Here is a 22393-nt window from a genome sequence, read left to right as displayed (position 1 = left end):
TCTTTAATGTGATGCTGTTATTACTGTTATATTATCATTATTTGTCTGACAATAACTTCAGTTGTCAGACTTTCAAAAGCTGCTATCACAGACCTGGTAAATTCTTTTGGGATTACAAGAAGGTCTGAGTTTAATCTCCAATGAGTAATTGTAAAAACATGCTTGGTAAGTTATCAGATACCAATATTTGTTTGGCTTTAATAGTTTATACTGGAGACTTGTTTTCATGACAGTGTGAAGCTTAGTGATTTTGGGGGCTGAAGCATGCCTTGTTTGGCAGTGACCAAACTCTCCGTATGTTGGGCATAATGTGTTTTATCTGAAGCACAACCAAGGCTTCATTCATGCTTAACAAACAGAAGCACCGTACGGCGTCTTGTGCGACCACCTTGAGTGTTGATGCAGCGTGCAGGTGCTGCCGTCCTGTGATCCGGCGTGTCATACAGCTTGCAGCAGGGGCCGTTGGCTGTGCGCGAGCCTCGAGTCTGCTGACCCGCAGAGAGGCGTGCCGACGGTGGATTATCGCCTAATCACTGAAACACAAGAGCCATTGAGCTGAAACATAATTGTCAGTGGTGATCATGATGTGCTGTAACGGAGCTGCGTATCAGCCAGAGTTCAAGTTTGTTCCCGCTCGCCTGCTGGATGTATGCAGACTGTGGAGGGTCTGGAGATGGAGCCGTTTAGGTTTGGTGACAGCATGTAGTGAAAAATGGGATCGATGTGCGAATGCAGTGCACAGATACCTGAGAAACTGGCATCTCTGAGCACATACCCTGTTCAAGCTCACATTGACATTCCTCCCTTACTGTTGATGATGCTCATGTCTTTGAGGAACGTGGATACCTCAAGCAGACACTGGCCAGCTCCTGAAGATAAGCCAAGCCTCTCTATGGGGCTTTTTTCTTACTGTGGAATGAGCGTTATGTTAGGCATGCCTACACTAATGCCCAGGGGCTCTGCTTGCTTGCGGCCCCAGACAAAGCAGCAGATCAGAGGCAGTTCCCACGTGTCTACCTCCTCCTCTCATCCAGGGCCCTATAGGCCTCCTTTATTAGCTCTGTTATGCAACAGCCATGGCCGGCCTGCCGCTCAGCAAAGGGAGGCCTTTATATTTGGTCACAAAGCACACCAAATTCAATTATTCTGGAAAGGGTGAGCTGTGTTTCCAGCACCGAAAGGTTATTCACATGCGCTGAACCCCGCTGTTATTTTGCTTCCCCCAGTGTTTTCATTATGATGGGTCTTTTTGGTCTTTTGGTGGGGGGAGGTTACGAACATGCCATTGCTTGATCCGGTGTCATTTGGCCCTATGTGTTTTCTGTGTTCTTTTTCATGAGCACACAATATATTTGTCTTCGGCTTTCACCTCGCTCCTTGTTCTGGAAGCTCAGACCACTTTCCTCCAGCAGTTAGCGTTACAGGCGTTTCCCCCCTTTGATGTCCAGCTTTCTCAACTGACAAGCCTGTTTTCTGACTGATTTACAACAATAAAAACCGTCACTGATAGCTTAAAATCTGCTTTGCACGAGTTCTCAGTTGATGCCCTTCTTCAATGGCTGCAGTTGGCAGTCAGACCTGTAGGTTGTTTGTGTTTTATCTGTATATTGTGAAGAATGCTACCTAAACAGGACATGCCAGACTCTGTGGACCAACCTCGAGCTCTGGGCCACCATTGTTTTTTTTTTTTTGTTGTTCCCTTCCACACATCTGCACAATTCTTATTTAAAAAGAAAGAAAAATACAGTTGACAACACTGGCAGAGCTATTTGGTATCAAAGTTTCTGTACTTGGCACCTGTTCTTTATATCACACTCGAGGTAACAAGAAACTAGAAATATTTCTCCCTTTACTGTGATTCAACTGCTTTTTATTTGCTTGTAGTTAAGTGTGGTCATGATTCTAACTTTCCCAACAAATTTATTCAGCATTTATAAGCAGTTTACACTATATAATGCAACCACAAGTAGATTTAAATCCATCTTTATGTGTTTATTAGTGTATAGTCTTTGCCTACAATTATAGCTTCTCCTGTCAAAACATATGTGACATTATTACAGCTTTGTAACGAAGCTCACTGATTAATTATGTGTTTGTACAGTAGCACATAGTTATGAGTTGCTTTATAGCTGCTTAAAACTACATCGTAGTGTAATAAACTACTCATTAAATATTTATATATGCCCTATAAATGCTACTCTGACTATGGGTGGTAGCTTGACACTTGGAAAGTAGGATTACCTGTTTGTTTGCTGATAGTGAGATGAGAAGTTTGATGCTACTCTCATGTCTGTACAGCAAATGTGAAGCAGCAGCTGCTTAGCTTCGTTTAGTAAAAGGACTGAAGATGGGGGAAATAGATAGCCCGACTCTGTCCAAAGGTAATAAAGTCCATCTAACTGCCATTCCAATGCTCTCTTTTACATCTTGTCACAGGGAGTTATGTGTTAGAGTATTTCTTGGACAGGCACAATTACTTACTCGACTTACTATGAGGCCATTGTTGTTTTAACACTGAAGTTTTTGCACATACTAAACTAGTAAGAAATACAACATGTTCATCGGTGAGCTTTAAATGGAAAAAAAACGCCTATTGTTTTAATATAAAGTACATTTTCAGGCTTCTTTACAGAGAGAATATTCATTGAAGGGCGTTACTGATTTTAGAGATTGGACGCAATAGTTAAGTTCAATTTTATTTATAAAGTATCAGTTCACATCATTAGTCATCTCAGGGCATCTGTCTCTTATCAGTGCATATATTCCACTTCTGTACGGACCAGTAGGAACCTCTTCAACCTTCTAGTCTGCTCAGCAGGCACTTTATCACCCCGTTTAATGTTGCTCCATTATCACCTTATTTAATGATGGTAAAGCTGTAGTTTTGTGCCTACAAAGAGGAAAAAATGTCTGCATTTAGAGGTTCAAGGGAATGAAAGAGGCATAAGTCAGTGGAATGTCACTCAAGAGACTGGATTTAAAGTCCAGTCTCTTTTAGTATTATTTTTGGACTAAAGTCTTATTTTGATTTTCACTTGCTGCTTTAGTTGGTGTTTGGTTAAGTTTAGACACCACAACTACTTGGCAAGGTTTAGAACAGGACTGTGATTTGGGTTAAAATACACCCTGTCACTATGTTTAGCACATGACATTTTGCATGTTTCCAGGGTGAGGATTTTGCATGGTCTTAATTCCTTGACAGTAAGAGGTTGCCTATGTTATCAGAGTTGCTTACTATTTATCAGTGTTCACATTGGGTCTTAACTGGCCATGTGGTATGGTAATGATGTGCTCTGGTAATGGGTTATTTAATGGGCTGTTGACATCCAGATTGAGTGTTCACATGCAGAAGACGGGTCAAGATCATACAATATTGAAATATAGAAAGAAACTCAACAAATCCAATAATTTCCTTTAAACAAACACTTTGTGACAGTGAGAAGGAAAACAACTCCCTTTTAACAGGAAGAAATCTCCAGCAGAACCAGGCTTTGGGAGGGCAGCCATCTGCCTCGACCACTTGGTTGAGGGTAAATGAATGATTAAAATGATTATGGCGTGGATGCTGTTATGTCCTGTCGGCGTGATTATATGTGCTGTAGTATTCAAAGTGATCTTCTAAAGATCTCCTTTTGCATTTTTATTTAAGTACTCCACCTGTACTTGAGTAATGTTAGAGTTGAGCTACACAGCCTCCTCTTCCAGCCCTGATAGCGAGACAGTTTTACTTGGGTCACAGTTGACCCAACTGTGCTCCGCTCCCTTCCATGTGTCCAGACGCTGTCTAAATGTGTACAGAGACAGGGATCTTGGTCTACTTATAGAGACCTATTTCCATAAGATTCAACACATAATGGGAGAAGTGGGTGTCTGTCCGTCTGTCTGTCAGTCAGCTGCTTTAGGCCACGCTCTGAAATGCTGCACCAGCCCTCAGAGAGGCTGGACATAAATGACATTCCTCCCAAAGTTGTTTTCACGTTTCTTTTTTAACACAGAAAGGAATTTTTAGGCCAACAACACTTGGGCATTTTTTTTTCTCAGAGACTGTGTCTGTCACCCTCTAACAATATGAGAATCAAAGCAGGTGGCATTTGTGGTGCATGTTGGAGTTAAAAGGGGAACATGCAGAATTTCTAATCTCGCTTCACGCCTGCAACGTTGTGTCGCTGTCATCACATTTGTTGTTTTTCTGGTTGCATGTGCAATGCTTGTTATCCAGAGTTCAAGCCTCAAATCGTATTTGTAGACTTCAGCAACTGGTTTGTGGTGACGATAAAAGACTCTCAGTGGCTGGATAAGTTTATCGTGGTGATTTTGATTTGAGGCATGCAGCTTGCTTTCAGTCTTCTGCTGTGGTTGACTCTGGCTGTTTTATCACACTAGTGTTTGGCGCAGTTATACAGTGAACCATCACACAATTAAACACCAGTGTCAGAAATGCAGTACATCTACAGTGTGGCGACAAGATGTCTAAATTGAAAGAGTTGGAGGAGTAATCAACAACATGTTTTTTAATTTAATGTGAACCGAGTGAACCATATGAAAGGCGGCAGGAGTGGCTTTGAATTTTTGTTAGGAGCTTGAAAACATGTGGCTGTCAAGTCTTGGTGAGCTCATTGTGGTCAAACTGAAGGATAGTAACCCAAATCTAAAGCATAAACCCAGCTTCTTGGGTCCCCTAATGAAATGTAAGAAGCAATATTATTTTTAGTGGAATGCACTGTCGTCTTGGCGGCACATCCTAATTGTCGTAGTGCAGGAACAAAGGCGAAGGAGCCGGTGGGGATGACCCAACCAGACGAGGTCCGGCGGCCCAGACTCCAGTTTCACATGCCTTTCCCATGCAGCAGCCCGTCACCAGGCAAAGGGGAGAGGGGGGCCCGCTGCAGATAGAAATATCCTGTGGGACAACCCAGGATGGCACAGATTATTCTAGAATTAGCAAATGTCTTCAACAACTAAATATATTTTGCTGGGAATTTGTGAGACACGAGCAGGCCCTGCAGCATTTCATTCCTCCACAGCTGAGCATGCTTGTCATTCTCTCAGTCTCTATTTTTTCTATTTCAGATAACTGTCTCATTTTCGGTTTCCTCTTAGATCGAAAGAAGATCCTGGAGAATGCGTAAAATTTTAGAACAAAACATCGGCCCTTATTAATAACCGTATGCATTTGGTTCCAGCAGAGCAGCTTAACTAGCAATGCATGTGTATTTTTGTGCTTACGCCCGGTTGTACATTGCAAACATTTGTGGTGATTTTCCAAACTATTGTACAATGTGTGTGTGTGTTTTTCTTTATTGTTCGTTTGTTTGGTTGGTTGGTTGTGGTTTTTAATTGTTTTCAATGCTTTCATGTTTAGGCTGAAAATGGCTTGAGATACAGCACCAGAGCTGCCACCAGTCATTATTCTAATTGTGTGCTAATCCAGTTGTTTTCCAGAACCTGAAGGGACAGCTTCAGATGTCTTGATTTGTCAGACCAACAGTTTCAAGATATTCGCAGAGACATGCTGAAAATCTGCACTGTGGAATAGAAATGGATGAAAACAAACGACTATGTTTTAGAAAACAAGACTAAAGTTGGAGTTGAATAGTCTTTAAACCTATAAAGGTTCCCAACTGAGTAAAATGACCCAGAAATATCTAAGCCACAAGGTTGAATTCTTTAAATGCCAAGGAAAGGTGCTTCAGTGCTTCTTTTCTCCTTTAGCATTGAATACACAAGTAATAACATTCAAAGCAGCACACCATTCACAGACGACAACATCCACTACAGCATAATTTGCGTAGCTGGGTGTTAGTAAAGTCTTTGGACTGTGGTTGTCATTTCAATTCTCATTCACATCTTTCCTTGACCTCAAATATTTAGGAAAAGATTTCAGCTGTAGTTTTTAGCCAGTTATTAGATAGCAGCCTCCAAGTCCACAGTGATCCTAGAGAGTCCGTGCACAGTGGTGTTTTAATGCTCCAAAACCATTTTTGAGTGATTTTTTTTTGTTCTTACTGTGGGCTTATTTTTTCCTGCATTATAAAGTCTTGCACCTCTGTGGAAACAGCACAGCCATGGTTAGAAGTAAGAAGAACTCAAAAATGTCCTTTGTGCAGCATCACAAAGATACAATACCATAACTTGTTCTACATTTAAACAGATGCATTTTCTTGAATTCTTTGGCAAAAATTGAAAATACCTGAAATTGATATGTACAACAATTTTCCAAGTGCCCACAGGTATTACCAATACTGGTTACTATACTGTAGATATTTTACAAACTTAAGCAGTTATCACACTACTTTGCACATCAACTTTAAAAGATATTTCACTCTGTTAAATGTGTTTCCCAGCGACTTGCTGAGAATATACTTTTTTGAGCCATTCTGTATTTATTGTATTGTCCAAGTGTTTTTTTTCTTCTCCATCATTCCAGTTTGTTTCCATGGTTGTCTGTTTTCTGCTCCTGTGTGAACTCCGGCTACAGTTCAGCTGACTTGTCCCTGAATTTTCGTAATGTGACTGTTGACTCAGTAATTGTTTCTCAGCAGTGCCAAGGAGCACATAATGTCTTGGGTTTTTTACCAAAGCTATTGCAAATACTTCATTTCAAGTGAGATATGTGAAATACAGAAATTTTCATGAATATATCACAATTCCAAGCTTAGATTTAGTTATTTTTCTTGACCAAACCGCACGTCACACACATGTAGCTCATGAGGTTAGAGGGTAAGTTGAAAACTAATGTCAGGATGCCAACATGCTCTAAATGACTTTTCTAAAAATTCTGATTTTACTTTTCCCTCAAAACTGCAGATGTAAAACTGATGGTTGTACCAATGTAAAGTTGGGAAGTAACTACTATTCATCCTCGAGAAACTGATTTTCATGACAATACATCCACTAGTTGTTGAGATATTTCAGTCTGGACCAAAACAACCAGTCCACAGACAGACAGTGACAACATTAGCATGGCTAAAAACTCCCTGCCAGCACCTGTTGTAGAGTTACAGTAATCCTATTGGAGCTCAACAATAATCCTACAAGAATATAGTTATTATAGAAATAAGTGTTTAGTGTTAAAAACCAAAGCTAAACAGTGTCAGACCTGTATTACTCTGCTGCTGGTTAATGCATGTTGTTTGCTGTCTCCCAGTGTCAACAAGCAAACATGAATTTTCAGGTTCACTGTGTCTCGCTGACAAGGAATTGACTCAATTATATCTCTCTGAGCTTGTTGACTGAGGCTGATTGACAGAAATGGTTTAAATGAAGACACACCAGGCAGAGCTAGCTTCAATTTTTCTGTATTCTGGCTGAATTCTTTAAATGCATGCTGTCACATTAGCCCTTTGCTGCTGCATGCTGCTGTGTGTTCTCCTCTGTGCGAGTCTGTTATGCAGCGGTTTACAAACTCTCCTAAGACCAAGACATGACTTGGAAAAGCACAGGCTGCTGTCACAAGACTGCGTAACAAACCAAACATTCAGATTTTCTGATATTCAGATCTGTGAGAGGACATGTTTTTCTCCCCGTCTCTCTCCCTGGGGAGGTCAGAGGCCAGTTTAGGACTAACCTCCCTCTGACGTCGCACAGCTTCCCATCCAAAGCTACTTGTGGTCGTCCTCTCTGTTTGGACTCAGTCCAGAACATGTTGTTTTAATGCTTTTGCTTTGTCTTGTCATGGTTCCTCCTTCAGTCATTATTGAGATAAAAACCTGTTTGCAAAGGTGGAACTGTCTCCTCTAAGTGTTTAAGTATTTACTAGAGCAGTTAGTGTCTGGACGTTTGTTTACCTTTAACAAACACTTAAAGCAGCAGCAGGTAGGGAGTGCGCTCGTGTTTGCCTTGTCCTGGTGTTTGGCATTCGGTAGCTCACGTGACAGTCCTTTTAGCAATGTCACCATGCCACTTATTGCCTGTCTGTTGTAGATTTGTGCAGCTATTTAAGAAACTGCTCAGGGCCTTAGCAGTTCTTTTTTGGGTGAATGTTTGGGTCTGTTGTAGGACTGAACAGCTTGTGTGCTTCTGTGGAGAAAATGCTTCTAATAGTGTAGAGGCGAAGCGATTAGGTTGCAATTATTGATCAGTCATTTAGTCCAGTCATTCCCAAGCTGCAATTATGCCCAATTTCTGTTATAATTATCTTCTGTCAATTAGTTGCTTGACCTGGCCTGGAATTGTTTCTAAGTCAGTCATCAGAGGATGTAATACTTCGCTTGAAATATGATGAGGGATCTTTTTTTTTTTTTTTCCCGGGCTGAAAAAATTATTGGTAATCAAAGAGAATCGTAACCAATATATAGAACTGAGGTACATTTGCAGTAAAAATAAAAATGTTTGTGTCAGAATTTAGAATAACACAAACTCCAACACAACCCTTTGTTTGTTTGTGCCTTTGTTTATATATATTTTCCATATGTGAGACTACAGATCGAGAAGCACCTGCAACAGAGCCAAAGTAGTGCATTTTTGAATTTAATTATTTGATTAGGTATTGGGTAAAAAAGAGAATAATGATTCCAATTATTGAAAAAATTGCCGAATACCTTGCCCGATAATGGGTTAGACCAATAATTGGTTGAGCCTCATTTTAAAGGTCACAAACTAAAAATGGTTCAGTGTTGCTGGATGAGTCAATTGGACAGAACTTGGACAGAAATGACTTTGGCCTTTCTAGTGGGAGGCTTAACATTTATAACAATCGATTTGTTAGTATTTATATTTTCAGGTCCATGGCAGCATAACTGTACTCTGTATTCTGATAATTTATTAAAATATGTTTACAAATATTTGAGAGTGGATATTTGAGCGACAGACTCAAATAAATTTTCCCTTATTATTGTATAAAGAATTAAACAATAATATTGGCTTGGATATAAGTAATGCAGAATTTCCCAAAATGCAATGAGAGTTTATTGAATTTGAAGTGTTAAAGGTTCCTAACAAGCCTGTGTGATTCATCATCAAGGAGGATTCAACAGCTCCAAGATGTTTGTCTTGGAAAATACTTCAGGTGTTGTTAGTACACCAGTTTGTGAAAGGGCTCTTTGAAAGACGAGGATTAAATCTCTGATTTCTTCTAATTTGAACCATCAGCATGTGTCTCAGTGCTGCTGGCGTTTGGCATGAAAACCAGTTTCTTGTCTCTTAAAAAACAAAACTAACAAAAAAAACAAGGAAGCCAAATCTTGTCCTGAGTGTGTGCAAAGGGGAGCGCTGCAGCGTCTGAGGAATGTGGTGCAGAATGTCTCAGCAACTCTCTCTGGGCCGTCCCCTCATTGTATGCATACTTCACCAGGATCAGGCCTCGTGCACCGTCTGCATACTGTAGTGGAAGGGGTCACCGTCGTCGGACCCCCTTTTGTCTGTGATGATTAATAGTAATCAGTTACTGTACGTTCTGCTGTCATCGGCCTCGCTGGTTCGCAGCTCACAGATATGTGTTGGATTAGTGGAGATAGTCATGTATCAGCCTGATGTCATTAGCTCTGCCCTGTCGAAGTGAATTTAACATCAGATTTGTCAAGGCTAGCTGTTGTTATTTTTAGTCAGTTTGATTTGGATTTGGCTTACTTTATTCAGCTGTGCAGTTGACTGTTTTTTGGCTCTGTTTTAGCGCCGTTTCAATGTTGTATGCCATTAAAACATTATATTTCTAAATATGTCATGTCAAACTTTAGTCTGTACTAAAGTGTGTTTTTCCAGAATTCTGACTATGTAAGGCAGGTGTAGCCAGCAAACTATGAGGCTCTTTGGATTTGTTATGTGTGAAATGTTCTGTGGAAGTCTCCAGGCATCAACACAGTTTCATACATCGACATACCTTCAGAACTAGCAACAGTTTGGTCAGCTGACTGCCTGAATTGATCTGTTCCTTCCTTGAGGAGCACATTTGAAATCCTGTAAATCTCACAAATACAAGAAGAGTAGTTTTACTAATAACAAATTCCGCTTAATGCTCTGCTTAATGAATACTCAGTTTTTGACTTATGTGTCATGCTTTTTTTTTCTACATTTCTACAACAATGAATTCTTGGTTTCTCAATACTGTTGTTTTTTTCACTATGAAACAAAAACTGCATCATTCTGGCTTGTGACCATGAAGTTCTAATGAAAATTTGGTTTTCTTACCAATAATAAAATTGGAATACAAATGTGAAGTTACATGCAGTGCTATAACTGCAGCCCATTAAATTGGCTCTGCCTGTATTTTTGCTACAAGAGGTTGAGATGCCGGGGAGAGAATATCCTTCTGAACAAATGATTGCTTTTTTGTTTCTTTCCCCTTAATTGCCATTAAAATGCAGTTTTTTAATGTAATTAATGAGGCAGAGCATTTGATGGTAAAATTTGATAATATGAGGAACAGAAAACCAGTGTTCTGTGAGCTGGATGTTGAATCGTATTCCTAGAATAACTGAGTACAATTTCACAAGGGAATGCAGTAAAACTAAATATGGTGATACATTTTTCAGTGTTCTGTGGGAATTGATTCTCAGTTTTATATCGGAAGCATTTGTTTTAATGGATGAAATGTTCTGATTATTGGTAAAGGAAAGTTTTTGTTGCTTGTAAGAAACAGTGCAGGATACTGAGAATCTTAACAGGTAGTGTATTTATCTCTGCAACTGCTACAAAAGCGTAGATGACAATTTCTTGGTGTTTCTGTTACACTGAATTGTTCTCAAATATTTTCAGGATCACCAAACCGCTGACGTTTGCAGACTGCGTTGGAGATGAGCTTCCTCTTGGGTGGGAGGAAGTTTATGACCAGCAAGTGGGAGTTTACTACATCGACCACATTAACAGTGAGTACATCCCGTGCCCTTTCTGTCCGCACTGTAAAATTTACTCTGGATTGGATATAAATTACACTACGAATACCAAATTTCCCTTTTTGCTCAACATTAGATGTCCCCTAATATCAATACAGAGAATTTGTGTCTTCATTATTTGCTGATTTGCCCCTTCTGCTTGGTTCTTTTGTCAGAGACCACCCAGATTGAGAACCCGCGGACTCAATGGCGACAGGAGCAGGAGCGCATGCTGAAGGAGTACCTTGTCGTGGCCCAGGAGGCCCTCAAAGCCAAGAAGGAGATGTACCTGGTCAAGCAGCAGCGACTGGAGCTGGCTCAACAGGAAATGTTGCTCTTCCATGAGCTCTCTGAGGACAATCGCTCCATCACCAGCAGTAAGCTGTGCTAATATCCAGCTCAACTCCCCTACAGACTTCCAGCTCCTATAGTTGACTGAGAATATGTGCACGACTCTGTGTTTTATAGTAAAAAATCATATATATGACTGTAGATTGAGAGAGAATATTAAAGTATGAGAAACGTGTGAACCTGCAGGCTCAATGAGAACAAAAATCCCAACCTTGCTTGACCTGATCATCTGGCCTGGACATGCTATATTGCTGATGTCCCTTCAAGACCTGGTGGGGGGATGCAGATCTATAGGAAATCTTTCAAATCCCCATTCCTTGTTCACCCCACCCTCCCTTTTACCACCTCCACCCAGTTCGCCCTCTGACTCCAGCCAGCTGTCACACACAAAGACTGGGAGACGACACCGGATCCCCCTTCATCTCTTGCCATCACAAGTTAACCTTAAAATCATCACTATTAACTCACTTACGGTCCTCCCTGTGTTCTGTTCTTTTTGTGTGTTCACAGCGCTCTCCGGCTCGTCCTCAAACGCGAAATATGACCCTGACCAAATCAAAGTGGAAATAGCCTGTAGACGAGAGCGGGTAAGTCATTATCGGAGGAGAACAATGGCCTGCTGTGAGGGGCCCTTTTTGGGCAGAGAAAGGGGCTGGGGTGTGGCCCCTACAGGATACTGTGGCTCTGGCCCGGGGCCTCAAGAGGATGAGGATGAGATCACCATCAAAGGGTCAGGCAGAGGCTAGGTCCTTGACTCACAGGGCCAAGTAGGACATTTCTCTGAGATCAGTAATATGTGTGAGGGTGGATCGAGACATTTTAACCTGAAGCCTTGTACTGAAAAGATGAGTAAGACGTAATTGTAATGTTACTATAGAAATCCGTCTGCTGGAACAAACCTAAAACAGCTCGAGACAAATTGAGGTTTGTACTGACACAGCAGACAACACCCATTAATCAACACTGATAATCTGATGTAGGCAGCAACTGTGCCAAAGTGACTTATGGTCAGTCAGTCAAAATTTACTGCTTATCATTTAGATTTTTTTTGAGGTGTCATCTTCAATAAATCTGAGGTTTGGCTAAAAGTCATATAATGATATCATATATTTTATCTTAAATTATTTAAAAACTCTGTGAATCCCGTAGCTTCTCATTTAGCGCCACCATCAGGTCAAATTCAAATTATGACATCAGCCTTTGTTGAGTGCTAGCATTTATACATACACATCATGTGTATCACATCATGTGACATGCATTGTACCTGCTTAACACTAGAGCTGCAATGAAGAATTGTTTATTTGTCAACTATGAAATTAATGACTGACTGCTTTGATAAACAATTGGTTCAAGCAGTTTTTTAGTGAAAAAGCAAAATTCACTGATTCCAGCTTCTGTACATGCGTTCTAAATCACTCAGAAGATCATGAAATACGTTTTGACTGCAAAGGTTACAGAATTACAAATGACATGTAAATGATTTATTCTGCATTTTTTTTATTATTATCATTATTATTTCTAGATCGACAAAAATCTTTACTTTTTACTGACTTCAAACACCCACTGCTCTGTTTTTGTGGCTACATCCACACAAAATTAATTTCAAAGCATAAAGCTTCTGTTCCATTTATGCCTAGCAGCCACACTACTCCCACTCTTAGACCTTTGGAAATGTAACTGACCCTGTTTTAGTTTTAAAACTGCAGGGTTCTGTTTTAGTCTGGATGGGCAGAAACAGAAACTTTTGTCAGTGATGACGCAGACAATCATGTTTGCTTTCTGATTGAGCCTTTAGTATCACTACATGTTGTTCGCTGATTCGTTATGCTCTTATCACATGACCATTTTCTGAAAGGAAACAAAGTCCTCAACCTTGACTACCAGCGGGTTATTCAACTTAGATGTTCCAGAGTACAGGTGTCGTCCTTGTCGTATATACTAGCAGCTGTTGCACAGTTCAGGAAATCTCTGATCTTGCTTTCTGCCATTACTATTCTTCCTCTGTAGTATTTCTACAACTAAGTTACCAACCCATCTGCTTCATACTTATACCGGCACATGCATGCCCAGGGTACCTGAATGGTCATGTGAGATGGTGTTAGTATGCACAGAAATTATTTCGGAACTGGAGCTAAAGATGGAGATTGTTTTCCTTCTAAAACATTGTTCTAAAATGTAAATATATGAGGGTGTAGCCGCAACATGTTCAGGCTCTTAGACACTATCACATGACCTTTGATTAGAAACTTCGGGGGATTCTTTCTGGCAAGATTTGATTCTTTCATACAATCAGGGTGGTTCAGGAGGTTCAGCTGTTTTTATTTGGGTTTGTCACTTTAGGCATTTTTGCTCCAAAATAGTAGTGGGGAATGGAGGGAGTTTTAAAAACAAAAGCAACAGAGGTGGATTTTAGATTCACTGTAGCTCAAACCCCCCAAAAACAGTTTGTCATATATTTCCCAGTATGGCACTACACAACATCTTTAGACAGTCCCTCGTTGTCTAGAACAGTGGTTCTCAACCCTGTTCCTCAGGACCCCATATCCTGCATGTTTTAGATGCTTCCCTGCTCCAACACACCTGATTCAAACGATCAGCTCGTCAGCAAGCCTCTGCAGAAGCCTGATAACGAGCTGATCATTTGAGTCAGGTGTGTTGGAGCAGAAAAGCATCTAAAACATGCAGGACATGGGGTCCTGAGGAACAGGGTTGAGAACCACTGCTCTAGAAAATGCTCATCTGTTTAGAACTCCACTTTATAACACACACGTTTTGCTAAACCATGGTAGTCTCTCAGCTGACACAAAGGTAAAATTGATGATAAACTTAAAATTGGTATATTACAGCACTGAATTGTCCTATTTTACATTATGGTAATACTCAAAAAAAGTATTAGACTGTGTCACATTTCACAGCCACCGTATGTTATTTTTGCATCAGTAACAGATCACTTTTTCAGGAGAGAATGCCTCAGTGTGTGATCCACTGTGTGTCGATGTGTGCCTCTGTATAAACAGAGCTGAGCATTCCTGTATGTGAATAGTCATGACTAAGCAGTTTTGGCCAGCGATGGTGGTGAGAGAAGCCCATTGTGCGCCATGGTAACCCGGTGCTCGCTTGTGTCCGCAGCTCTCCAGACTGAAGCAGGAGCTGGCCCAGGTGAAGCAGGAGCTACAGTATAAGGAAATGGGAGTGGAGACCCTGCAGGAGTGAGTGTTCCTCTGCCTCTATGTGTCCCAGGCCCACCCTTCCTCCCATGGCCACCCTTCTTCCTACAACAGGCCCACTGCTTCCCCACCCAGCGGCCTTTTCCCTTTTCATATTCCCTTTCACACTCTGTGCTTGGTCACCTTAAACTGTCTTTTATTTTTCCTGTCCACATTAAATGTTCAAACTGTTGTGTGTTATTGTTACATGTATGCTAAAATATCCCTTTAAAAGTAGTTGAGTCCTTTTCATTCAGTAGAAAATGATTGAACTGTCAACGATTTGGAGCAGAAAGCCGTTTGACCCATATTATACAAACTGAGAATGTTGAAAGAGAAGAATATACTTTCCACCAATTGTTTTTGAGAAAGTTTTACTTGATGTTTAGTATCCTTTCTCAGATTTGTGTTACTTTTCTGACACATACATATAGTGTCTATCTGTGCTGGGAACATTTCTAAATGGTTCCAAATTTCATGTTAGAAATAGAAGCTCCACCTCTGAGGGGGAAAAAAAGAGAGTGTTTGAGAAAAGGCAAATGGAGGGAGTTTTTTGATGGAAAAGGGGACTCCACCTCAGGAAGAGGATGCACCAGTGGAGTGCAGGGAGCCAAGGCTCAGCCTGGAGAGGAAGTTGTTCCATGGAGAGGGGGGGGAGGAGGAGGAGGTGTGGGCTCAAAAGCAGTTTTCAAAAACACAGAGATATCTGGCAGCAAATTCCTCTGCACTTCCTGAGTCCTGGCAAAGAGTCCCTTATCTCTTAGATAATACACAACTCAAGTGATTCCCAGAATAGCTAGGAGAATACACAGCTTGCAGAAAACATGGACGCATCCTCCTTTTGAGTTTTTGTTGTGTGTATACGTGCTCGTATGCGTGTTTGTGCCTTTGTTTGTCTGTATGTGTGTGTGTGTGTGTTTGTGTGTGTGTTCTATTGTTCCCTCTGGGTTGGTTTTTGCCCAGGAGGGCTGAGGCCAGGAGAGGACCCTACGGCTGTTGTTTTTTTTTTCTCCAATCTCAGCTGTTGTCAGCAATGTAGCTAATTGTTCTCCACGCCATGTCGCATCAGATAGAGCAAACAAACAGTTTCTGGTGTAGAACCCCACTCCCTGTTGTCGTCACTACTTAACCTAAAGAATTCAGGAGTTGGAGTCAGGAGTTTTGTATACAAGTGTCTCTTGTACTTATCTGTGCTCCACCTTATCTTGATACATTTGAGACGCTGCATATGTTTTTGCTGATTTGTTTCTGTAGCCAAAATCCCAAACGGTGGTTTTGGGAAGTTAACTGACTGAACATCTATGCTGCTCTACAGTACACAGGATGGGGGCAGGGGTTGGGTGGTGGGTCAGTACAGGCAGGCACAGAGGGTTGGGTGGGTAGTGCTTCTTTTTTTTTTTTTTTTGCTAAGCATATAAACTTCTAAACACCCAGGCCCTGCCAATGGGGTGGGGGGAACAAAGCAGGGCTTGTTTTGGGAGGAAGAGGCAGGGTCGGGTGGATGAACAGTACCTGCTGTTGAAGGAGGGTGAGGGAAGCAGGCTGTGGTGAGGGGAGGCCACGTGCCAGGCCCACTGATGGAGGAGGCACCGAGCTGTGCTCCTCCAACTTCCAACTTCCAACCTCCCCCCCCCCCCCCCCATGAACACACTTGAACACACTGAAGAAGCAACATGATTAACTGGGTATCAGTATGCAGATTTGTTATGCATTATGGCTCTGTTGTTTTTTATTTTAAAATCAGTAGGCACTTCAACCATGTGGCGTCTGGATTCCTTAAGTTTTCCATGAAACAACTTGTCAGGTTTCACCTGCTAAATTACAGAGAATCTTAACTAGGCAGAAATCAACCTTTACACTGGTTTGTCACATACAGTGTCATTATTTCATAACTGACCACAAGGTAGGAAAACACTTGAGTCATTGATGAATGTTACCTCCCACACAAAAATACTTCATTCATCAGATGCTTTTTTTCTTTATTTACCACTGACCTGTCATCTGATATAAAGCGCCACCCTGTTGCTAAGAAGTAAAACTCAGTGATTGTGCTGGATTCTTATGTCAGCTGTAATTCATGACTGTATATGTGGTTTACAATTGCAGCTGTCTTGTCTTTGCTGTAAGTACAGAAGCTTAGATTAGAAATATTAACATTTCAATGAAGTGCTTATTAACCACCTATAACAGTTTTCATCAGTGGTCTCCATTGCTTCTTTCACACATTTTCATCCTAACCACTGTATTAATATTGATATAAAGTTACAGTGTATTCATAAATGTGCAAAAACATTGCAGCAGATAGCTATTCTGCCACAATTAACATTTTTAAAGAAAACCATATTATTAAATTATGATATCTACCTCTATGGAATCCCAGAACTGACAAAATGTAGCGGCAAATAATAAAACAAGTCAAAAATTAAACAAAACATCAGTAGATAATAGATTTAGTTACACAATTAAAACCCTTATCTGATTGTTAGAATTTGATTGGGGTATAAAGTATAAGCATAAAGCTTTGTGTTTATTTTCACACCTTTTTGTATAATTGCCTAAACAGCATTTTTAAATATGGAGCATCTGTGTGTCTGTTAATTTTTCAAGATATTTAGCATGTGTTAGATTTGCTGTCCCTTTTGCTCTCACTGCCCCCTTTCCAACTGCCCTGTGCAAGAACACATGCACGCACAAACCCAACAGTCACAGGACACACTGAAATAGTGCTCTTTCAGTTGGTCCAAGCCACTTTGTTTGTTTTCTGTTTACAGAGCCAGGGCTGTGTTACAACTCTGGATTGTTTTTTCAGCCTTCACACAGAATGGACAACTTGTGCACTGTGACGTGGTAGCAACACACTAAAAAAGCATAGAATCACATCCTCCAACTTAAATAGATGGATTTGATTTTACTACTTTCCGTCAGTTTGGGGCCTTCACATATAGACAATAGTCTTACAGGGCCAAACAAGTCTCCACTGTGTCAATGCTGGAGAATTGTGGCTGCACCTACTATCATTCTACTGTAGGGGGACCAACACTTAAACCAGCCACAGTTGTTATGGGCCAAGCTAGACTCAGGATGGAGCGACAATGTTCTTGCAAAATATTGGCAGGTGAATTATTTTGGTGGACCATTTTCATGCAGGGAGGTAAGCACTGTTATTAAGACATCTAATTTACCAAACAAACCTTTGGCTAAACTAGTTGTTTCCTGTAGCCAAGAGTATTTTGAAGAAGGTAATATGTAAATGAAGGAGGAGGAGAATGAGTAGAAATGCTAGGCTGATACAGGCAGTCTACATTTGCTGAGTCAGACTATATGCTATAGAACCCAACGCCGATAAGAATGTTGGAGGGAAAAGATAAAGCCTACATACCCAAGCAGATATCGGTTCAAGAAAGAGTCCCAAATTTTATTGATGTTATGTATTGATCATCTTAGCTTGTAGGTTGCAGGTTCTAAAGTAATGAGTTCCATTACACTTTGTCACAAATCAGAGCGGCCTGGTTGATGTTTATATTTTTTTTATTTTTTACAGGATTGACAGGAAGATGTCCTGCAGTCAGACAAACTACAAGCTGGACGAAGCTCAAGCCATCTTCAATGAACTGCGTAGCATCAAAAAGGCCATTAGCACAGGCGAGAAGGAGAGGCAGGACCTCATCCAGGTATCAGTTTTATGTTGTTCTTGTAAAGATGATCTCTACTTCCTGTCATCAGATGTTCACATCTGATGACAGGATTGGATGCAGGATTGGATGCTGACCTCTAGTGTCTGTTAAACTCTCCTCTTCTGGAGCTTCTCCTCATTGTCTTTTTATAAAACACATTTCCAGACATGTGAATCACCGACCACATCTAACAATTTTGTCAGCAGACCAAACCATACGGTGTATTAATAAATAGTGAATAATCGAGTGGTAACAAGACGGTGACTCAGCCAAAGTTTCAGGCCACATTTGCTTAGGCATTTCCTGGCAATTTCTAAATTTAGCTGAACACATAGTGACGGCAGATGATTTTAGATGTTACGATAATTTGAAGAAGAGATGCATCAGTATTTCACGTCTGAAACCTCCTGTTGGCAGGCCACTTTGCGTTTTTGGTTGTTTTTATCAGTGGAAATTTTACTCTGAGGTATTGTCAACTCCTGCTGTAGTGGTCTAGAGACACTTCTGCTGTATTAACCCTTTGAACCTACAAAATTTTTGACCATTGTTTCTGTAGTTTATTTTTGTTTTTTCTGCTAACATGGGCTCATTTTTCTCTGGAATATGAAATCCCTCAGTGGAAAAAGCACAACCATGGCGAAAAATGCAGACAACTCAAAATATTTTTTAATGCAGTATAGCTGTCATACCAAATCTTAAAACGAAGAGACAATGAAAGTTGAATTTATTATGTTTATTATTTTACAAAGCAAAATTTTTTTTGGAATCAACAGGCACAATTTTTTCCAAGTGCTCACAGGTATTTCCAGTACTGAGGGGGGGAAATGGTCGCTCTACATACTATACATAGTTTATTTAGTTATTTTATCTGTGCTCTATGTAACCACAGTCTGCAGTTCAACCAAATAGTCTCTTAATTTTTTCTCGTCAGTGTTGGTCGCAACTGAATCAGTCGTGACTTCTCATTTGCACCCAGGAGTCCTTTTTTTTTTTTCTTTCAGGATGTGGTGCTATTCTTGGTGAATATTTAAAAGGTGTAGAATAAAATTGTTTTCAGGAAATATCACACTTTTAATCTAGATTTGGTGAATTTTTTCAGTGAAACTGTACATGACACATGATTAGTTCAATGGCTGTCAGGAGAGTTAAAAATTTCTTTACAGTTTCTGGCTCAGATAAATTGTGTCATTTCGATGATTTTTTTTGTTTTAAAAGCTGCCTGCAGGTTTTGGGATTGAGCTGGGTTAATATTCTGTTTTGTTGTTTTCTCTCACAGAGCCTGGCTAAGCTGACAGTTAACTTCCAAAGCAGCTTGTCAATCAGCGACTCGGCCAGCGAGGTGGCGAACAGCACTGGAACCGTGGGGGATTCATGTAATCTGCAGCAGTACTGTGACACTGGCTGTCAGACTGACATCATGGGAGAGGTAGGAGGCACTGCTGCTCCTCCCTGTCTGCGCCTGAAGTTATGATCAGCAGCTCCATTGATGACTAAATTAACTTATTTATACCACATGAAGCTTCCCGTACTCCCATCATATATTTGAAATGACTAATCTGATAATATGTGTTCCTGTGATCCGTGCATGTAACGATTTATTTCTCTTTAGTATGGTCCCCAAGATTCCTCACATCTGGTGGACAAAGTGAAACTCAACTGGCAGTACGAGGAAGCCAAGAAAAAGTAAGTGTGTCTGGGTGTTTGTTGTTTGTCAGTCGTAGTAGTATGACACACCGGCATGCAGCAGTGACTCACAGGCCCCGTCACCCCCTCTCCCTGTGCGTCGTCCAGTGGGAGGATGTGTTATGAATAGTATTTGGGCCCAGTGGCCGTGGCTGCTGAGCGATGTCTGGCCAGCAGAATGAGCTGGGTGGTCACATTCTTGCCTGGCCACGGTGCTGCTGACTGTGTGCTGCCTTTGTGTGCGCAGCCAGAGAGAGGACTGCCCACCTCTTGCCTCAACACACACCCTGCTCCTCCACAAGGTGGTTTAATATACACACTGTTCGGTTAAATATATCCCAGCTCACCCTATAGTGCATGTTAAATTATACGTTGGCAAAATCAACACTGGATGGAGGCTGAAATTCCTTTTCTTTTGAATGAGGGTACCTATGAATTCAGCAAAAGGTATGTCATTGGGGGTGTGTTGTCTAACGATTGATACATTCCTGGTCAGACGCTCTCTTGCAGCCATAAGGCGCTGCAGTGTGCAACAGTGTTATTACGCTGGCTGCATGCACACTTCTTTACAAGATTCATGTTGCTGTGGTGACCCAGCAGCAGCAATGCCAACCATGACATCAGGGAGATTGGGAGGGAGGGAAAGGGAGAGACCTGTGGAAACTTGCATGCTCTGTCACTGAGTCACTCTGTCTGAAATCCAACACACATAAACACAGTTATTTCATCTGAGCTGAGAGCTCCCTTTCTGAGATCCCATTTAACTCTGAATAAACATCTTAGTGATGTACACCTGTAAGACCACTGGCTGATGCAGCAGGTAGCTCAGACAGAAATTACCACGCTGAATACTGTCATTATAGTCTCGGCATGAAGTGTCTGCTGGCCTCAAATATGTGATCTTTTGTGGGGATGATTGTCTAGTGTTGCCATAAACACTTGTGCAGGGAACACAGAAGCTTTAGGCAAAGCTGCAGGGAGCATTAACTCAATAACCTCTCTTGCAAATATTAATATGTAGCCATCCAGGTAGTGGCTTTACTTCAGAGAGAAAACGCACAGTCAACAGAACTGTTTAGAAGCTAGTTATAAATATTTCTTTATGCTAGTGCACTGCTTTATCTAAACACTAAGGAATATTTAAACATTTTTTTATTTATTTACTTTCTGGCAGAGAATTTTATGATGGGATTAATATCACTGTCATATTATAAATATGAAGCTAAGATCTTGTTTACACTTTTTTGTATACATAATACAAACTTTAGATTTATTGGAGGCAGAATTTATGGACAGAGGTAGGCAGACTTTTCCTCAGCTTTATTTGCTAAACAAAGCTAACTGCCTGCAGGCTATAGCTTAGTATTTAGCATAATTAAGTTAGAATGAAAAAATAAAATACCATCAGTAATGCCGATCTCTGGGAAAGAACCAACCAAGTGCCAGCAGAAGAAGAGATCAGGAGAAGAAGATGGCGATGGATAGGGCATACCCTGAGGAAACCATCAACAAACATCACACGCCAGGCCTTGACCTGGAATCCTCAGGGGAAGAGAAAGAGAGGCCGACCAAAGAACGACCAAAAGAAGAGACCTGGAGGCGGACGCCAAGCAGACCAGCTGCACCTGGGGAGAGTTGGAGCGAATCGCCCAGGACCGTGGACGCTGGCAGACTGTTGTGAATGGCCTATGCCCCTCTAGGGGTTCAAGGCCTAAAGAAAAAAAGATAAAATAAAAAAAATATGCTTGATTTAAGCTTAGCTGCAACTACTTGAATAGATATCAAGTATTAAATTAATCACCAACCATTTTGATAACTGATCTGAGTAATATTTTAAGAGAAAAAAGACTAAATTCTCAGATACCAGTTACTTTAATGTGAATATATCCTGCTGTTTTGCTCCACTATGACTGTAAACAGAATATTTTTGGGTTGTGGAAAAAAAACAAGGCAATGGTGGGTGTTAATCAACAATACAAATAAATGTTAGCTCTAATTGAATTTACTACAAAGTATGCTTAAAGTATTTGTAGTAATGAGTACAGAACACCAACAACATTCTTTATTTCCAAAACATTGGTACAGTTATGTTTTGATTCCTTATCTTGTGATACAAAACATGTACCAAAACAAAATTGGATTTATTATTAGAGAGAGTTGTATTTATAAATTACAAATTATGTGGACTAAAACACTTAACATTTTCAGTATGTTCAATCCTAACTTACAGTTTTTTTTTCATTTCAGTGACAGGCTGTGTGGCTTACATGTTTTTCTGCGTGTCTTCAAAAAGGCTCAGATCTTTGTCCCAAACCACTGCAGATGCCAAACAGTTTGTAATGCAGTAAATAATCATATAATATATGGCCACTTCAGACCTATAAAGAAGAATGTCAAGTATTTCCAACCAGTTTACTCACTGTCTGGTGGACTTGCAATATTTGGCCAGATATTGTCACAATATTATGACAACTTACAGTGTGATTGCCAAATGTAATCAGGGTTTTTCCTGGCTCAGTGTGGGACTTTGTGGGGAGACTATGCACAGCAATACACGTGATCTGTGAGCAAGATGAATCTGTGTTACCTTTTCTCACAGAAATTACTGCATTTTCCTGTTATTTCTGGACATTTGATAAGAACGTCTCTTGGACTGCAGTAAATGGAACCT

At 40.7% G+C, this 22393-nt stretch overlaps 1 protein-coding gene across 1 annotated transcript in view; it reads left to right on the top strand.

Annotated features, from left to right (window-relative positions):
• wwc3 (WWC family member 3) overlaps window positions 1-22393 on the top strand; it is a 40872-nt gene that overhangs the window by 3004 nt on the left and 15475 nt on the right. The window contains 7 exon segments of the mRNA XM_051947740.1: window positions 10693-10802; window positions 10985-11185; window positions 11670-11746; window positions 14289-14368; window positions 17907-18036; window positions 19316-19465; window positions 19649-19722. Coding sequence (XP_051803700.1) covers window positions 10693-10802; window positions 10985-11185; window positions 11670-11746; window positions 14289-14368; window positions 17907-18036; window positions 19316-19465; window positions 19649-19722 — 822 coding nt within the window.

The sequence above is a fragment of the Acanthochromis polyacanthus genome, chromosome 4 (assembly GCF_021347895.1).
Source record: "Acanthochromis polyacanthus isolate Apoly-LR-REF ecotype Palm Island chromosome 4, KAUST_Apoly_ChrSc, whole genome shotgun sequence".
Taxonomy (NCBI): domain Eukaryota; kingdom Metazoa; phylum Chordata; class Actinopteri; family Pomacentridae; genus Acanthochromis; species Acanthochromis polyacanthus.
Note: the sequence above shows the minus strand (reverse complement) of the source record. Positions and strands in the feature narration are given on the sequence as shown.